At 35.1% G+C, this 18,076-nt stretch overlaps 1 protein-coding gene across 11 annotated transcripts in view; it reads left to right on the top strand.

The window, feature by feature from the left end:
• Nucleotides 1-18,076, top strand: part of LOC143249617 (cAMP-dependent protein kinase catalytic subunit 1) — a 102,037-nt gene that overhangs the window by 38,946 nt on the left and 45,015 nt on the right. For all 11 annotated transcript variants that reach the window (XM_076499765.1, XM_076499768.1, XM_076499767.1 and 8 more), the window contains one exon: nucleotides 11,726-12,110. In XM_076499765.1, coding sequence (XP_076355880.1) covers nucleotides 12,053-12,110 — 58 coding nt within the window. In that variant the 5' untranslated portion in view covers nucleotides 11,726-12,052. The remainder of the gene's footprint in view (nucleotides 1-11,725; nucleotides 12,111-18,076) is intronic.

Below are 18,076 nucleotides of genomic sequence, written 5' to 3'. Positions count from 1 at the left end.
ACTTAGTGGATATTTATCCCTTATATCCAGTGGTTATACTATGTATGGGATTAATAATCAGTGATGTCGAGAAAACCCACTTGAACAAAAAAATATATATGTAAAAACGGTTCGTTTGGGTTGAGAAATTTTTTTTACGTAGAGGAGCAAACAACGTTTCGAAAGCACGATAACATGATGGTCGAAATTAAAAATTTGAATAATTTGCTATTTGTTAACATTCGATTACAAAGACTAAGTGTTAGAGTAGTTATAATGCTCGATTGCCATCTAGATATCTTGCGTCGGAAATTCAAGTTAATTCATTTATTTTTTTATATATTTTCTATCACATTTACAACAAACTCTTTCAATATTGAGAAAAATAACAACACAGTTACAAATTTAAACAGAAATAACAACAAATTACGTAATAAACAATAGTGACTGTATGTGTCAAAAATAACTTTTATATCTTTTCATCACAATAAATAGGGCTACAATACATTATTCTTCATGGTTTTTCACGTTAGATAAGATTTCTAAGAGTAAACATCGCTTTTGCAAACGGATATCACTTTAAAACTAGTTCTACGTCTGCAATTATTAATTATACACTTAGCATCTATTCGAGACAGTATAATGATAGTAAAAGCCACAAATTTTAAAATACACAAATGATTTTTCCTAAATTTCAAACACTACCAAGATGAAATCCTTTTCGTATCACACACAAACACTCACTCACATACACATATTTATATATATACCAATGAGTAAGTCTAATTGATGTTTCTAGCTTACGGAGAATTTTGAAATACAAAATATAACAGTATCGAACAGCAATTCCTTATATGCACACCGATTGCAAGGTAACTGTGTTTTGTTTCAGATATGATAAAATCATCTGTACATATATATACGTCTATCTTTTGATTTGTTTGTTTGTTTCTTTTAATTTCGCGTAAAGCTACATGAGTGCTATCTGAGCTAGCCGTCCCTAATTTAGCAGGGTAAGACTAAAGGGAAGGCAGGTAGTCATCACCACCCACCGCCAACTCTTAAGCTACTTTTTTACCAACGAATAGTGGGATTGACTGTAACTTATAACGCCCCCACGGCTAAAAAGGGCACGGATGTTTGGTGTGACAGAGATTCAAACCCGCGCCCCTCGGATAACGAGTCGAGTGCCTTAACCACCTGGCCATACAGGACCTCTTAGATAATAGAGTTTTTAAAATGAAATAAAAAAATTCATAAATATTTTTATTAAACGTTTTACCTCCATGTGTTTGCCCTTTACCATAAAATTTATTGTCTTTGTTGTAACAATTAATTAATAGCAGGATTAGATATTTGACCGTGCTGGAGTATTTGTTCTAGAATTAGTTTTTCACATGATTCAATCTTATAAGGCTGTATAAAGAAAGCACTTTCAGCATAACAAAAGTATATATAAGTCAGAATTCTAATCAAGAACGACTTACATAACATGATCAAATATAGACAAAAATATTGTTTTCGTGAAGTACTAGGAAAAAATTATTACTGTATAAATATATCGCTACTACATATAATACAAATACTTTGTATTTTAGACAACAAGTTTATAAAACATTTATGTAGGTTTAGTTTTCAGACAAAATTAATTCAAATTTACCTTCATATCACGAGCAGTCAGCCAGCGTCTAATAAAAACCTAGAGGCACTAATTTAAATTATTTACTAAAGAGGTAGACTGTCTCATTTCTGCTAAAATGTAAAGATATGAGAAGTTTATTTCTTTATATTAACCTAAATCTAGTTTTATGAACAGGTTTTTCTTTAACACGCACAAGATACAGAATGCCCTTTTTTCAAGAAAGCTTGAATTATTAATATCTAATTCTGAGATGGTGTGGTTTGGTTGTTGTTAAGCACAAGGCTACACAACAGGTTATTTGTCGTCTGCCCACCACGGCTGTCAAAACCCGAGTTTTAGCGTCGTAAGCCTGCAGACTTATTGCTGCATCCCTAGGATATTTAAAACGGAGTTTGAGAGTTTTTACTTTTTACTGCAAGTTACATCACCCGCAATAGTAGTTTAAATCTATATGTCCAAATAAATACATTTTAGCTTATATAAAATAAAACTTCGGTATATATTCTTCTATATATTAATGTATATGCTTCTTTTTTTATTAGCTTCATTTATACTTACAATGTAATTCTACTGAGTAGTATATAATAGTTTATAGCAAATGGATTGATTCGCACTTTAAAAATTCATTATACGTTTGTGCAAAAACTCTGTGTGCACTTTGAGACAATTTCTTGTATTTGATTATACAAGATTATACAAAATTAGGGATTACTATGTGCAAAGAGTTCTTGAGAAGCTTTATGTAAAACTAAGAAAAACTTGGCTCACATACAACAACAAATGCTTTCTCTGAAGAACAAATCAGTACTCTCAGTTTCCAATATGAAGGTATTTTTGAAATGTATCATGTGTTACCCAAAGCAAGGACCAGTTACGTATATCTAAACCATGTCTATCGCTCAAATAAATCAGTTTGTTAGACAGTTGTTATAATACACCAAAGAAGAAATATCATTACAAACAGAATTTTCTGCTTATACAGTTAAGTAAATAAAGTTACGAAACAATGACCACAAATGTTGTTTTTAAAAACATATCAGATTTTTTATGTCCTAGTTATATATTGTCGTAGGTCGATTCCGCCACTGAAGAACTAATTTGTTTACTGTCATTAGTTTCTCTAGCAATCAACTGTTTAGAAATTTCTTAATAGCTGGAGACTTTGTTCTTCCTATTTTTGAGTGACCAATTAACGTGGATAACAAGTAACTTTGGAGAGATTATTTTACTCTTATTTCTATATAATGATAAGTGTTTTTTCTGTTATTCAGAAATTATCTTGATGAAAGCAATTTGAGAGTAGCGCTGTCCGACTTTTTGTGTATATGTCGTTTTCGACTTGTTGCCTGATATCAGTGCAAATTAGTTTTTCTGTTTTTCATTATGTTTGGGTCCACCGCTGGTACAGCGGTAAGTCTTCAGATTTACAATGCTAAAATCAGGGGTTCGGTTTTCTTAAGTGATCTCAGTAGATAGGCCGATGTGGTTTTCCTATAAGAAAAACACACACAAAAACACATATTATGTTCCGTTCTTTAACCAGTCAAATTTTCGTAACATATTTTGCATTTAATACTGTTACCGCTGTTGTATTTTTGCCTGTAAAATATTCGACAATCTCAAACGGTTGTATGTTATTATTGTTGATATGTGTTTATTCATTGAGTACACATGTACAAAAAAAAATACAAATTGTGACATCACAATACTTCCTGTTCTTGTCATGAATAATATTCTCCTTGAGTTATTCTTAACTACAGGTGGCAGCACTTATCTCAATATTCTTAACTACAGGTGGCAGCACTTATCTCAATATTCTTAACACTCCCACTTAATTTTATGTTTTACACAAACTTACAATTACTATCAATAATTTTACAGTTATTCTAAATGTTTTACAATTACTTTCAATCTGTTATTATAATCGTCACTTTATCTGGTTCATTTATCCATTGGTGCTAGTCCAACATTACCTCTGATCCTTTCAAATGCATTTCTAGCAAGTGACTTTGTAAGAATGTCAGCAGTCATACTGTTTGTGGGACAATATTCCAGTTTTATTGAACCGTTCTGCACACATTGGCGAATGAAGTGATAACGAATATCAGTGTGTTTTGTTCTTGCATGACCCACTGGATTCTGTGCTATTGTGATTGTTCCTTGGTTATCTTCCATGATACGAACAAGGTCATCAACTTCGGAACCTATTTCTTGCAGTAGTCTTCTCAACCATACTGTTTCCTGTGCTGCAAGACTCAAGGCTATATACTCTGTCTCTGAGGTAGACAGGGCCACCGTGGATTGCTTTTTGCTAATCTAACTTACAGCTGCTCCTGCTTGAATGAAGATATTTCCTGTTGTGGACTTTCTACCATTCAGGTCTCCAGCAAAATCTGCATCTGAGTAACCAGTAATGACGTCTCCTTGTACCTTTTCAAACTTGAGACTAAGATCAGCTTTTCCTTTCAAGTAACGTAGGATTCTCTTTGCTGCTGTCAAATGTGCTGTTTTGGGCTAAGCACAATATTTAGATATTGCTTCCACTACAATATCTGGTCTTGTTCCCATTGCAGCATACAGAAGGCTGCCTACCAAAGACTGGTACAAACTGCGGTCAACCTGAGTGCTAATACCATCATCCTTTTGCAGTTTCACATTTACATCTGATAGAGTTGCAACTGCCTTACACTCAGTCATTCCAAATTTCACCAGCTTAGTTTGGATATACTATCTTTGATTTAACCATACACAGCTATTCTTTTCATCCTGAACAACACTGAGTCCAAGGATGTAATGGAGCTCTCCAAGGTCTTTCAAGCGGAATTTTTCCTCCAGTGCTTCCTTTATAGTGATTATTTCGTCATCACTATCAGCAACCAAAATAATATCATCCACATTTACTGCAACTATTGCTAGATTTTCACCCTTTCTTATGTAAACACGTGGATCTGCTGAACTCTGAACAAATTCCAGTTCCATCATCTGTTCATGAAATGATTTGTTCCAATAGCGTAGTGACTGTTTTAATCCACACAGTAATTTTTTCTTCAGTTTACACAAAAGGTTTTCCTTCACTGAAACAGCATAACCTTCCGGTTGTTCCATGTATATCTCTTCATCCAGATTTTCATTCAGAAATGCAGTTATGACATCCATCTTGTGAATTTTTAAGTTGTTCTGCACAGCAAATGCAATCAAGGAGCGAATTGATGCATAGCGCACCACTGGGGAGAAGGTTTCCTCATAATCCAGACCATAATTCTGCGAGTAACCTTTGGCTACCAGCCTACTCTTGAACCTCTCTATATTTCCAGTATTTTCATACTTAACTTTGAATACCCACTTACAACCTATAGGTTTTCTTCCAGTTGGTAATTCCACCAGATCCCAGGTGTCATTTTCTTGTAAAGGCTCAAATTCCAGATCTGTGGCTGACTTTCACTCCTTTGCATTGTCACTTGACATTGCTTCACTTAATGTTCTTGGCTCTAACATACTGCATAAGTTTGCAGTGTGACAAACTGATTCATTTGCTGCTGCCATATCAGCATACTCATCATATCCATAGCAGATGGGGGTTTCCTGTTTCTTGCTGGTCGTTCAGCTTTATCTTTAGTTTTAATTTTTGTTTCTTGGTCCACTATCTGTTCACTTGATGAGATATACTCATTTGTCACAGGCTCTTGACCAAATTCTGTTTCATTAAAGATAACATCTCGCCGTATAAAAATCTTCTTGGATTTTTCATCATGCAGTCGATATCCCTTGGTGTAATTATCATATCCAATGAAACGTACCTTCATAGACTTCATGTCTAATTTCTATCTTGACCATCTGGCACATGTGCATATGTAAGACATCCAAACACTTTCATGTGTTCTGCATCTGGTTTCTTTCCATACCATCTCTCATATGGCGTACAACCATCTTTTATTGCCGATGTGGATACTCTGTTACCCACATACGCTGCAGTAGCTACAGCTTCCGCCCAGTACATTCTTGGTAACTTACCATGTGACAGCAAGCTTCTTGCTGATTCCACAAGAGTTCTGTTTCTTAACCATTTTGTTCTGGACAATATGCTACTGACATCTCATGATGAATGCCTCTTGACTTCAAATATTGCTGGAACTCATTGGACGTATATTCTCCCTCATTATCTGTGCGCAGGGTTTTTATGCACTCTCCAGATTCATTTGAGTACAACTTCTCAAATTCCTTGAATTTTTCAAAAGCTTCCGACTTCTGTTTCAAAAAATACACTCTGCAGCATCTTGAGTAATCATCAATAAATTTAACAAAGTACTTGCTATCTCCAATAGATGGAGTTTGCATAGGACCACAGACATCACTGTGTACCAGTTGCAATCTTCTCTTTGATCTGATTTCTCCCACTGACTTAAATGGCTTCCTGTGCATTTTACCTTCAGTGCATCCCTCACAGAAACTGGCTTTATCAGACTTCTAAAATTTGATTCCACTTACATTTCCACTCCTGAGAAGCTTCTGTAACTGTGAAACACTGACATAGCCTAGTCGTTGATGCTATATATCCAAGCCATTCATGCTGCTGTTTGAGGCTACTGAGACATTCTCAATAACACTGGTCTCACAGTCTAGTAGGTATAGACCAACATTCTTTCTTGTACCCATGCCATGGAGTTGTCCTGATTTACCTCTGATGTAACAGCGATTAACTCCAAACTGCATAATATTTCCTTTTTCAGTAGCACCTCCTGCTGAAAACAGATTGCTAGCTAATTTTGGTATATGAAGGGCAATCAGCATTGTGACATGCTTTGAATTACTGACTTTAAATGTCATTTCTAGTTTACAGTTTCCAACTGCAAGAGCTTCAACAGTTCTTCTATCACCAATCCTAACTTGCTGAGGTGTGCTAAACTTGTAATACTTTGATAATATGTTCCTCTGGTGTGTCATATGCCTAGACGCACCAGAATCCACCAATCATTCCCCATTTCCTATTCCTTTATCCTGGTTTATTACAAATGCAACACCATTGTTTCCATCAGTATAATCTTCCGCCACATTAATATCCACATTCTTAGCTTTGTGGACCATTTCCTTCAGTATTGGACAATTGTGTTTTATATGTTCCTCTCTGCCACACTTGTAACACTTGCAGCTGTTACCATTTTTCCTTTGTTTCTTGTGTTCCATGTGGTTTGAAGTTGCTACGAGTGGCTAATGCAGTTGATGATGTTTCATTTGATGTGGTCTTTTCTTCTTTTGTTCTTCATTAATCAGTGTCTGTTGCATAAATTCTAATGAGATATCATCAGTTTTGGTTTCCAAGGCTGTTACAGTTGTATCATAGCTAGCTGGCACACTACCAAGTAAGGTAACAATCTGATCTTCTTCTGCTATTTCCCCAACCGCAGCAATCTGATCCGTTAATTCTTTCATTTGTTTCAAATGTTCCTGGACCGTCATGCTTTTTTTCATCTCACATCGAAAATACTTCTTTTTCAGGAATAGTTTATTGGTTAGTGTGTTCCTATCAAAGTGAGCATGCAGTACATTCCATGCTTCCTTAGGAGTTGTGCATGAGGTGACAAGATAGAGTTGTGCACCTTGAATATTCAGAATAATTGTTGAAAATGTTCTTTCCCTTTTCCTGTTGAAATCTGCCCTAGTTTGATCATTGGCTCTCTCTGCCAATACCTCTGTTTCAGTCACATGGTCCCATAGGCCTCTTCCTCACAATACATGTTCCATTTGAAATTTCCATGTGGCCCAATTATTTTCTCCCAACTTATCAATTGATATTTTGTCTTCCATTGTCAAACTATTTCAACCACAACTGTAATATTTCTTTCTTTGATTTAGATCTATTTCTCCCTTTATATAACTTTAGAAAATAGTGTCAATCAATATCTTACTTACAGTTTATCTTGGTATTTCACAATGGCTTCCAGACAAAGGAAACGAATCACCCAGCACTTGTGATAAAGTATCCATGTAAATCCTGTGCCATCCAACAAAAATTGTCATCCAAAACTGTTCTACAGTAATCCTCAGTATATCTTGGATTACTTGTACTAACAATTTTAAAACAGTTTCATCTGTTTAAGCACTGTTAGAGCATTCCTGGGCTCATAACTTGTTGATATGTGTTTATTCATTGAGTACACATGTACACAAAAAAAAATACAAATTGTGACATTACAATACTTCCTGTTCCTGTCATAAATAATGTTCTCCTTGAGTTATTCCTAACTACAGGTGGCAGAACTTATCTCAATATTCTTAACAGTTATAGTTGTTAGTCTCAAAAGTCTTAAAATCTTTGGAGAGATCAACCATAGTGAGTTGTATTTTGATTTACGTAACCTAATTTTTTTCTTAAATATATATGTGTTACTTTTGCATATTTGTCAAGGCAAGCATTTTAGACTTTCATAATTCACCGTTTTATATTTTTATATTTCAAATTTTTTTAAAGGAAAGATATCCACTTTCCATAGAACCGGAATTTTGTAAAGAAGAGCATAACTAGGTTGTGAAACTGAAAATGTGTGTTTGTGTGCCTTCTTATAGCAAAGCCACATGGGGCTATCTGCTGATCCCACCGATGGACGAAACTGAAAAAAATAAATGCACTTGTCAACTAGGCGAGGATGGGCAATCAAATAGAGAAGAGCTCTAAAAATGAAGGGGGAAATTGATGTCTGTTTCGTTCCATTAGGATCCTACTATTATTTTAGACGGAAGCTTTTTGTCTGACTCCATGCTTCCTTAAATGTTTGAGATCAGCATACTTTTTAGACAAGTTTTTTGCTTTCTGCCAAAAATACACATTTTTGTTACATATCTGTCCCACTGCAAAGCCATTTGTAATAGTGTTTTATTCGCCAGTTTAAATGTTTCAGCGAAATGCCTTTCTAAAACCTTGTTAAATTATAATTCGTAAACGTTTTGTTTCGATTGAAATAATTAAAGAATATGTAAGTTGTTTTTTTTTAAAAGAACAGTGAACAACAAAGTTTCCCAAAGTAGGAGCGGAAGCCCCCTTGGGGGTCATGAAGCTTTTTCTGGAGGAGTGGTGGCGCCAAAAATGGACGGAAAACAAATATGCTGAATTAATTTTAATTTTAAATAAATAATATGCTGACAAATTTTATCGAATGAATTAAATAATACAGTATATAGAAAAGAGATGTTATTGGTTTTAGTACGGTACTCTTTGTTTTTAATCAATTGCTAAAGTAGTGCAGAGAAACATTTAAAATCATAGTTAAGGCATTTTTATAAGTTAGGAGCTTCACACTTTTTTACTCACATCGAGGAAACCTGAGACTGAAATAGTTTGGGAACCATTGTGTATAAAATGGAGCTTTTGTTATTTATCTGTTAATTTTCAGGTGAGATTTATATCGACTTCACGGATCTACGTTGTACTCTTCAGTGATGTGATAGAGGTAACTCTACGGATTTACAACCCTAAACTCCAAGGTTCGATTTCCCCGGAGTGGATGTAGCAAATAGTCCGATGTAGAATGACTCGAAAAAAACAACAAACAATTGTTTTTTATAGTTTTTAAATACTTTCATTTTTTCATATTAGTTTGCTACACAATAATATACAACAATATAAAGCTGTAAATTTTGATTGAAAAATTAGGAAATGAAAGTGATATGGAAATAACAAAACAACAACAACCCTCAACAACTTGCTGTCAGTCACCAAACTACCGTTTAACGTTTCGAAATTCGTTTTACACTCAAAACCCTGATATTTTTAATCTGATCTTTTTTCTCTATATATTTTGCACCACTTGCTGTTTTGTGGTCTATCGGACTTTGTTGTACTTGGTCACCATTTTTTGTTTATTTTATTGAATTACTTCTTCTACAACATTTTCATAAAAACGACATTTGTCTTAATTTTCCTCTATTCCAATCGGTACCAAGATGATGCCACGAAAAGAAATCAACACTTGGCCAGCATACACGTAAAAAATAAAACATACCAACTAGAAATCCATTTGCTTTCCTCTTAGATGAGTAGCCTGTTAGCATTTGATCAGCACTATCCATTCCTCTTTTTATATTGATGTAGTCTAAGACTATTACGGACTTTCTGGATCTAGTATTGTCGTTAATTTCCGGTTGACAACGTAGAGTACGTAAAAGTATAATTACTCTTCTCTTATTCAGACAGTACGGAGTTGGACAATTCTGCGTGTCATTTCATCGAGACCATTTCAGATATCATTTAACTTTATTTTTCTTATTGTACTAAATTTTACTAGGCACATTCTAGTATTTTTTAGCCCTCGGTTTCGTGTCCTTTGCATTACATTTTTCCCTCGGCTCGGGGGCCCGGCATGGCCAAGCGTGTTAAGGCGTGCGACTCACTCGTAATCTGAGGGTCGCAGGTTCGCATCCCCGTCGCACCAAACGTGCTCGCTCTTTCAGCCGCGGGGACGTTATAATGTGACGGTCAATCCCACTATTCGTTGGTAGAAAAGTAGCCCAAGAGTTGGCGGTGGGTGGTGATGACTAGCTGCCTTCCCTCTAGTCTTACACTACTAAATTAGGAACGGCTAGCACAAATTGTCTTTGTTAACCTGAAGATGTCATTGGAAGGTCGAAGTGTTGTTCTCTGATTATCAAGAAAAGTGTTAACACTTATACCAGCCGTTCTGAGATACATTTTTATTTCAAATGGGTTTCTCGTCATCAAGGACAATCCATAATAACTTGACTAAAGGTGTTGTTATTTCACAACTTCAAAGATACATGTTAATGTGTATGGTCTTCCTTCTGTTACTATTGTAATCAATCCTTAATAACATGACTAAAGGTGTTGTTATTTCACAACTTCAGAGATCCATGTTAATGTGTATGGTCTTCTTTCTGTTAATATTGTAATCAATCCTTAATAACTTGGTTAAAGGTGTTATTTCACAACTTCAAAGATACATGTTAATGTGTATGGTCTTCCTTCTGTTAATATTGTAATCAATTCTTAATAACTTGGCTAAAGGTGTTGTTATTTCACAACTTCAGAGATTCATGTTTGTCTGAAACAAATCAAAATACTTTCATTCCACGTTGTGTTATAAACTGCAAAAGGAAAAGTTAACGGCTATAGCTTTCCTACTTTAATCAAATTCTACAATTTATCTTCCAAAGACAATCTGTCCAGCTCTTCAACTTGTCGACCTTCTGACATCTTCATCATCAGTGGCTCATCTTCAAGTTAAATGTATCATATGACATCTCTCACAGTAGCATTTCTGACATTTCTTTATATCGTTCCAGTTCATTAGTCTTAAAACAAATGTTAGTTTGTGTTTTTCTCTTATCTTTGTTTTACGTTGATTTATTTCTTATACTCTCTTTCTTAAGAAAACACTGGGCCAAGAAAGTAAAACTTCGAGATGATTGGATAATTCTTCACTCTACCAATTCTTGGCTTGGTTTGTTTTTAATTTCGCGTAAAGCTACACGAAGGCTATCTATGCTAGCCGTACCTAATCTAGCAGTGTAAGATTAGAGGAAAGGCAGCTAGTCATCACCACCCACCGCCAACTCTTGGGCTACTCTTTTACCAACGAATAGTGGGATTGACCGTCACGGCTGAAAGGACGAGTATGTTTGGTTTGACAGGGATTCAAGCCTAAAACCCTCAGATTACGAGTCCAGTGCCTTAACCACCTGGCCATGCCAGGCCAAAAGTGTATGAAATCACACATTTTTCTGTACAAGTTGCGTAGAAGACACCAACAGTAATTGTGAGATTTGCTGCAGTACTGATGACATTGTTGTTTATATATTGTTTGTGACTCATATGTTGCTAAACTCCTTATAGCAAATAAAATAATAGGCTGACAAACAATTTGATAAACAAATAGTTTAAAAGTCAAATAGGGTCCATGCGCACAGTTGGTAATTTTAATTTTAAATAAAATAATTCTCTTCTAGAGTACATAACTCATTATTTTGTTTATGACAAGTGTTTGACATAGCCTTATAAAGCTTATAAAATTATTATAAATAACTAGAAATTTTCTTTTATATCAAATGCATTGTTTAAAATATTCAATATCTGTATTTTTTTTTTCCTTTTGATAGAGTAAGTCAAGCACTAAGGTACGATTCTACAGAAGAGATATTTCAATCCCACTAACAGATTTATTGCTCGAGTACTGTGTCGGTTGAAGGTTCACCTTCGACATTCCTTGATCCTTCTTTGACTAGCTCTAAAAGATTACAAGATCCACGTCTTGTCAGTTATTATGAAAACACTGTAGTGTGGTGAGGACTCATTCTGACGAACAGTTAAATAAAGAAAGTTATCTCGCAAAGAAGGAAAACCTAAAACAAACTTCGAAGTAAAATTCTCAAACGTCGATTCCTAAAAAGGATTTGGGTTTGCCAGGGATTCAAACATCAGTCGAAATGCCATTAAAAAAATCTAAGAACAAAGGTTCGGATGATAAAGGACAAGCTTTCAACTGTAAGTTTATGAATATTTAGTAAAGTGTTTACTATGGTCAATAAAAAAATATAATTTGTATATGAACATGCATTTTTAAAACTATATAATACATTTGTTGTAATTGACTTAATTTTATTATTATATTATTTTTAGGTTAAAGTGTTGGTTTCTTACTTACCTTACTATCAATTTTAAGATTAAATTAAGTGAATTAACTTTTACAATGTAATTTCTTTAATTTAATATTTCAATTTGTATAAGCTGTGGATAAGTAAATCTGAGAATAGTATTCGTCTGAAACTCTGAGTCCCAGCTTAGAAAGAGAAAAGCTATTTGCTGAAATTTATATCGGTATAATTTTTTGGTTGAGCTACAATATTTAGATCTCACATAAAAAACAATGACAACAAAATACCGTCCATCAGATTCATAAGCTTTGATTAAATATGTAGTATTTGTGCAAAATTTCTCTCTTAACTGTTCGTTAAAATAAAGCCTAAATCAAGACTCTAATACATTTATAATATGTTTATAAAATGTTTACTCCGGATTTACAACGCTACAATCAGGGGTTCGATTCCCCTCGGTGGGCTGTGCAGATATCCCTTTGTGGCTTTGCTATAAGAAAAACACACACACAAACACACACATAAAATGTTTAAAAGATGTTCGCTCTCCCTCTCTCTCTCGTCCTTAGGGTATTTGTATACCCGGGAAGGTCAGGTGCGCGTTGGCCTATTTCTCCTTCATTTACTTTATTTATCACGACGGATAAATAAAGTAAAGGAAGGAGGAAGAGGTCAACGCGCACCTGTAATTCCCGAGCGCGGTTTGAAATGTCTCAAACCGCTTTATTAGCAACAAATAAATAAAGAGGAGATTTCTATTGCCGTCTCTTTCGCCATGAACCCGTTAGAAAAGTATTTTATACTTTGATATATAGTGCTTTTAATGGTTATAATGCAGTTTCTGCAACAAGGTTGTGAAACAATTTGTTCGTAATATATGTCAGTTTGCTTTTTTTTTCAAACAAAGCCATATTCTGCTGCTTGCTTTGTCCAGCGCGAGAAAAACGAGCCTATATATATATATATATACACACACACACACATACATACATATATATATATATATATCTGCTGTATTGTTCATATGACTTGCTTTTGAAGAATACTTTCAGTGAGGTAATATATTTAGACAGTAAGTACCTTTAAATGCTAGTATGTAGAGTCTTATTTCTTCCATGTGATACATCATTAGTATTTTTTTCCAGTCGCTTAGAAATTTATATTTCGAGACGGTTACGAAATTAGAACAGCTTGTGTATAGTCTTAAAGACGTCTTTGTCATGCATGGTTATCACGTGTTAGCTTGGTTTCTATATAATAAAATTATCAGTACTTTATATATAAAACATTTCGTTTACTATATAATTTTTAGTAGAATATCTTTCAAGAAAAATGACCGGAATGCTAAAAGGTTTAATAACTTTAATCCTTTTACGAAGGGTAACGGACCACTTTTGAGAGAATGGACCGCTGAGATCTGGATGTTGTTATTATGTGTTTTAAGATATTTTAAGGCCTTGAATATTCTTATTATCTTTAGTTGTTTTGAGTTGGTAATAATGATATTATCCAAAGAACAAGTAGGATATCTATACATTTAACCGATTTTACTAGTAAAATAAACTTCACGATTAAAATACGTATTTGGGTTATTGTAGATGTGTCTTCAGTAAAAGAATAAATCTTAGCAGTAACAAGACTCTTAAGCCGTAAAGATAAAGATCTTTTACGAATGTACTCAACAAAATACACATTTATTATAAATATTAAGTTTGCTTTGTTTTGTTTATAATTTCGCGCAAATCAACTCGAGAGCTATCTGCACTAGCCGACCCTAATTTAGTAGTGTCAGACTAGATGAAAGGCAGCTAGTCATCACCACCCATCGCCAACCCGTGAGCTACTCTTTTATCAACGAATAGTGGGATTGACCGTCACATTATAACGCCGCCACGGCTAAAATAACGAGTATGTTTGGTTTTGGAATTTCGCACAAAGCTACTCGAGAGCTATCTGTGCCAGCCGTCCCTAATTTAGTAGTGTAAGACTAGAGGGAAGGCAGCTAGTCATCACCACCCACCGCCAGCTCTTGGGCTACTCTTTTACCAACGAATAGTGAGATTGACCGTCACATTATAATGCCCCCACGGCTGGGAGGGCGAGAATGTTTGGCGCGACTCGGGCGCGAACCCGCGACCCTCAGATTACGAAGCGCACGCCTTAACGCGCTAGGCCATGCCAGGCCGGAGTATGTTTGATGTGATGAGGATTCAAGCCTGAGACTCTCAAATTACGAGTCGAGTGATGATGACGTCACGGCTGGTGGAAACATCGTAAAAAGCTGAATAAAAGTAAACGATCTACTCATAGACTGTATCTTGGGACATTTATTTAAGTTGTGTTATGTATTAAAAGGAAGGACACCTGATTAAAAAGATTACAAAACAAAACGTGTAAGCTAGTGTAGTTTTTCTCACGAATATTAAGCTTGGTTATATATATATACACTACTGACCAAAATCTTAAGGCCAATGAGCATAAAAAAAAAATATGCATTTTGCGTTGTTAGACTCAACGACTTATTTGAGTAGAGCTTCGAAAGATGGAAATAAGGAAAAGGAAAATAAAAAAAAAACCTTTTTAGCATTTAATAGGGAAAATGTGAACACTATGAGATTATCCTAAATACTAGCTGGTCAAAAGTTTAAGACCATACCAAAAATAAGTCCTAAACAGGGTAGGAAATGCCCAACATGAGGTCTCAGTAGTGAGTTGCACGGCTGCCATTGCGAATAACTGCAAACATTCGCTTACTAGCTGGTCAAAAGTTTAAGACCATATTGAAACGAAGTTTTAATCGGTAAACACGTAACAAAATTTAGTTTGTATTCAAATATTAGCGTTGTCAACATCTCCCACTGACATCTCCTGTGTTGCATTCGGTAAAAACATGGCAAAGGCTAAAAAGTAGACACAGTTTGAATGTGGCAGAATTGTCGAGCTGCAAAACCAAGATTTCTCTCAATGTGCCATCGCTGGTGAAATTTGGTGTAGTAAAACTGCTGTTGGAAATTTCTTAAAAGACCCTGAGAAATACGGAACGAGAACTTCAAGTGGTAGGCCCAAGAAAATTTCACCGGAGCTGAGCAGCAGGATTCGACAGGTTGCCCGGCAAGATACCAGCCGATCGTCGAACCAAATTAAGCCCTTTACGGACGCAGAATGCAGCTCAAGAACAATAAGACGATATCTACGAGAAAAAGGCTTTAAAAACCGTAAACGTTTTCAAAGGCCACGTCTCCTTCCATACCACAAAACAGCGCGGTTAAACTTTGCTGTGAAGCAAAAATGAGAAACAATTTAACCTGGATAGTTCAGATAGCTTCCAACGTTACTGACACGACAAGAATAACCCACCGGCGACATTTTCTACACGACACATTGTGATTTGGGGTGCTTTCTTCTTCCATGGAACAACGGAGCTTCAGGTTATACAGGGACATCAAAGAGCAGTTGGATACACTGGTATGTTGGAGAGAGCATCCTTATTGACTGAAGGCTCTCGCTTGTGTGGAAATAACTGGATATTTCAGCAGAACAACGCTGCAATCCACAATACCCGCAGGATAAAGGACATTTTCATGGCAAATAACGTGATTCTTTTGGACCATCCAGCGTGTTCGCCCGAACTGAACCCCATTGAAAATGTTTGGGAGTGGATGACAAGTGAAGTCTATAGAAATGGACGTCAATTCCAAACAGTGTATGATCTTCGTAAAGCCATCTTCATCACTTGGAATACCATTCCAGCTAGCCTTCTGCAAAGGCTTATATCGACCATGCCAAAGCGAATGTTTGCAGTTATTCGCAATGACGGCCGAGCAACTCACTACTGAGACCTCTTGTTGGGCATTTCCTACCCTGTTTAGGACTTCTTTTTGGTATGGTATTAAACGTTTGAACAGCTAGTATTTAGGCTAATTTCATAGTGTTCACAATTTACCTATTAAATGCTAAAAAAGGTTTTATTTTCATTTTCTCTTTTCTTATTTCCATCTTTCGAAGCTCTACTCAAATAAGTGGTTGAGTCTAACAACGCAAAATGCATATTTTTTCTTTAAGTTTATTGGCATTAAGATTTTGGCCAGCAGTGTATAAATTAAATTTAGGTTGTTCGTTTTACAATAGTTTTACATTCTCTATGCCCTTTAATTTTGTTTATCGAGAGTATTTTTTGAGCTGCTGAAAAAAATATTATTATATCATTGACTCTAAGATATGGTTTTCTCTTTGTGTCATGTTGATATTTTCAAATACGTTAATTTCAGGTCATTACCACCTAAATCCTGGTGATGCTGTTATTTCATGTTACTGAGAATTATGTTCGTGTTTGTATTTAGCAAGAGAATACGTTTATTTTAAACTTCACTAATTCTAATATTATAATGTACATCAATTGTAAATGGGCGATTACAGCACTATATGAAAATAATGAAATTAATACAGATTTAAAACATCCATTATGAGATTAAAAAGCCAAAATTTTTAATAACCACTCCTTGTCATCAACATTAACTCATAGCTGAAAACGTCTATGGTCATAGCACCTAAAATCATTGGAGATGTTCCATCTATTACACAATATCCAAACGCAGATCAGTGGAAATTGTAAAGTGGGGGTGCTTGGCGAGACATACAGATTTTACAATGAGAGACTGAAAGCATAAGTAGCTGCTAAAAGTTGCTCCCGTGCTGCCAGTCTAGGGAGTGGGGTATGAAAGTGTACCCCCCTGAAATTGAGATAAAAGCATGACATAGATTTGCTATATAAATTAAATATGTAAAATTGGCATCCCCTGGTTCCGTCACCTCTGCAAGTGTCAAACTAGTCAACAGCTATGGAGAATCGATAAAGGTTAGAAGCTGAGTGCTTGAACCCATACCTTCTCAATTCCTATTACCTTTTGCTTTCTGTTGAATAGATTTTTCAAGAGAAAGAGGGGATGAATTAAGTAATTAGTAAATAGCTATTAAAGTAAGGGGGTTGTTGTTCTATTTAGCATCAATTTGTAATAATTATTTGAAAAACAAAAACTGGAGGTTGAAAATCTTATAAATTGTAGAAATATAGGTTTATTTTTTTTCCATAAAGACATTTTTACTTACTTTTTTCGGGTGGTTTGCCTTATTAAACATCTTGTAATATTTAGAAGGGTGGAGTTTGGGAGCTTTACAAATGTAGAAATTTAGTGTGGTTTATATCTACTTTATAAATTTAAGTATTAAGGGTGACTTTCTTCCCACAATTGGCGACTGCAGACAGCGAAAAGTAGTAGGAAGTGAAACGTTGTGTGTTCGAGTACTCATTTATAACTCGTAACTGATTTTCCATAACACATGTTGGTTTCACACCTGCGTTTGGATCTTGTCAAATAGAAAGAGTATCTCCAACATGTCTGGAAACGACTACAGGCATTTTCCGCTCTGAATTAATGATGATGACAAAGGACTTTTGATAACTTTTTTTTTTTTAGTCTCATTGTGAACGCTACTGATTTTAGTGTGTGTTAGTAGAATATCGTACAGGTAATTCATAGGTAACATTGGTTTTTTTGATTTCAGGTAATTTCCAGGAAACACCTAATTTTGTTGATGTATAGTTCTACAAAACCCCTTGTTCGATGGTACGAAATTAATAGTTGTATATACTGACTTCAGGCCATAACTGTTAAGTCTCTAATCCACTTAAAATATAATGTTTTTTTTTATCTGTTTCCTAAATTTGCCTGGATTGCTATAATAAAAAAAAACATTCTTTTATCCTAGTGGAAATATTGTTTTATAACAACACTTTTTCGAACCAGCAATTTTGACTCACGCAATATTCGTGACATCATTATAAATACTGTACTCTGA

The sequence above is a fragment of the Tachypleus tridentatus genome, chromosome 4 (assembly GCF_004210375.1).
Source record: "Tachypleus tridentatus isolate NWPU-2018 chromosome 4, ASM421037v1, whole genome shotgun sequence".
NCBI lineage: Eukaryota > Metazoa > Arthropoda > Merostomata > Xiphosura > Limulidae > Tachypleus > Tachypleus tridentatus.
This window is presented reverse-complemented; position numbering and strand designations above follow the sequence as displayed.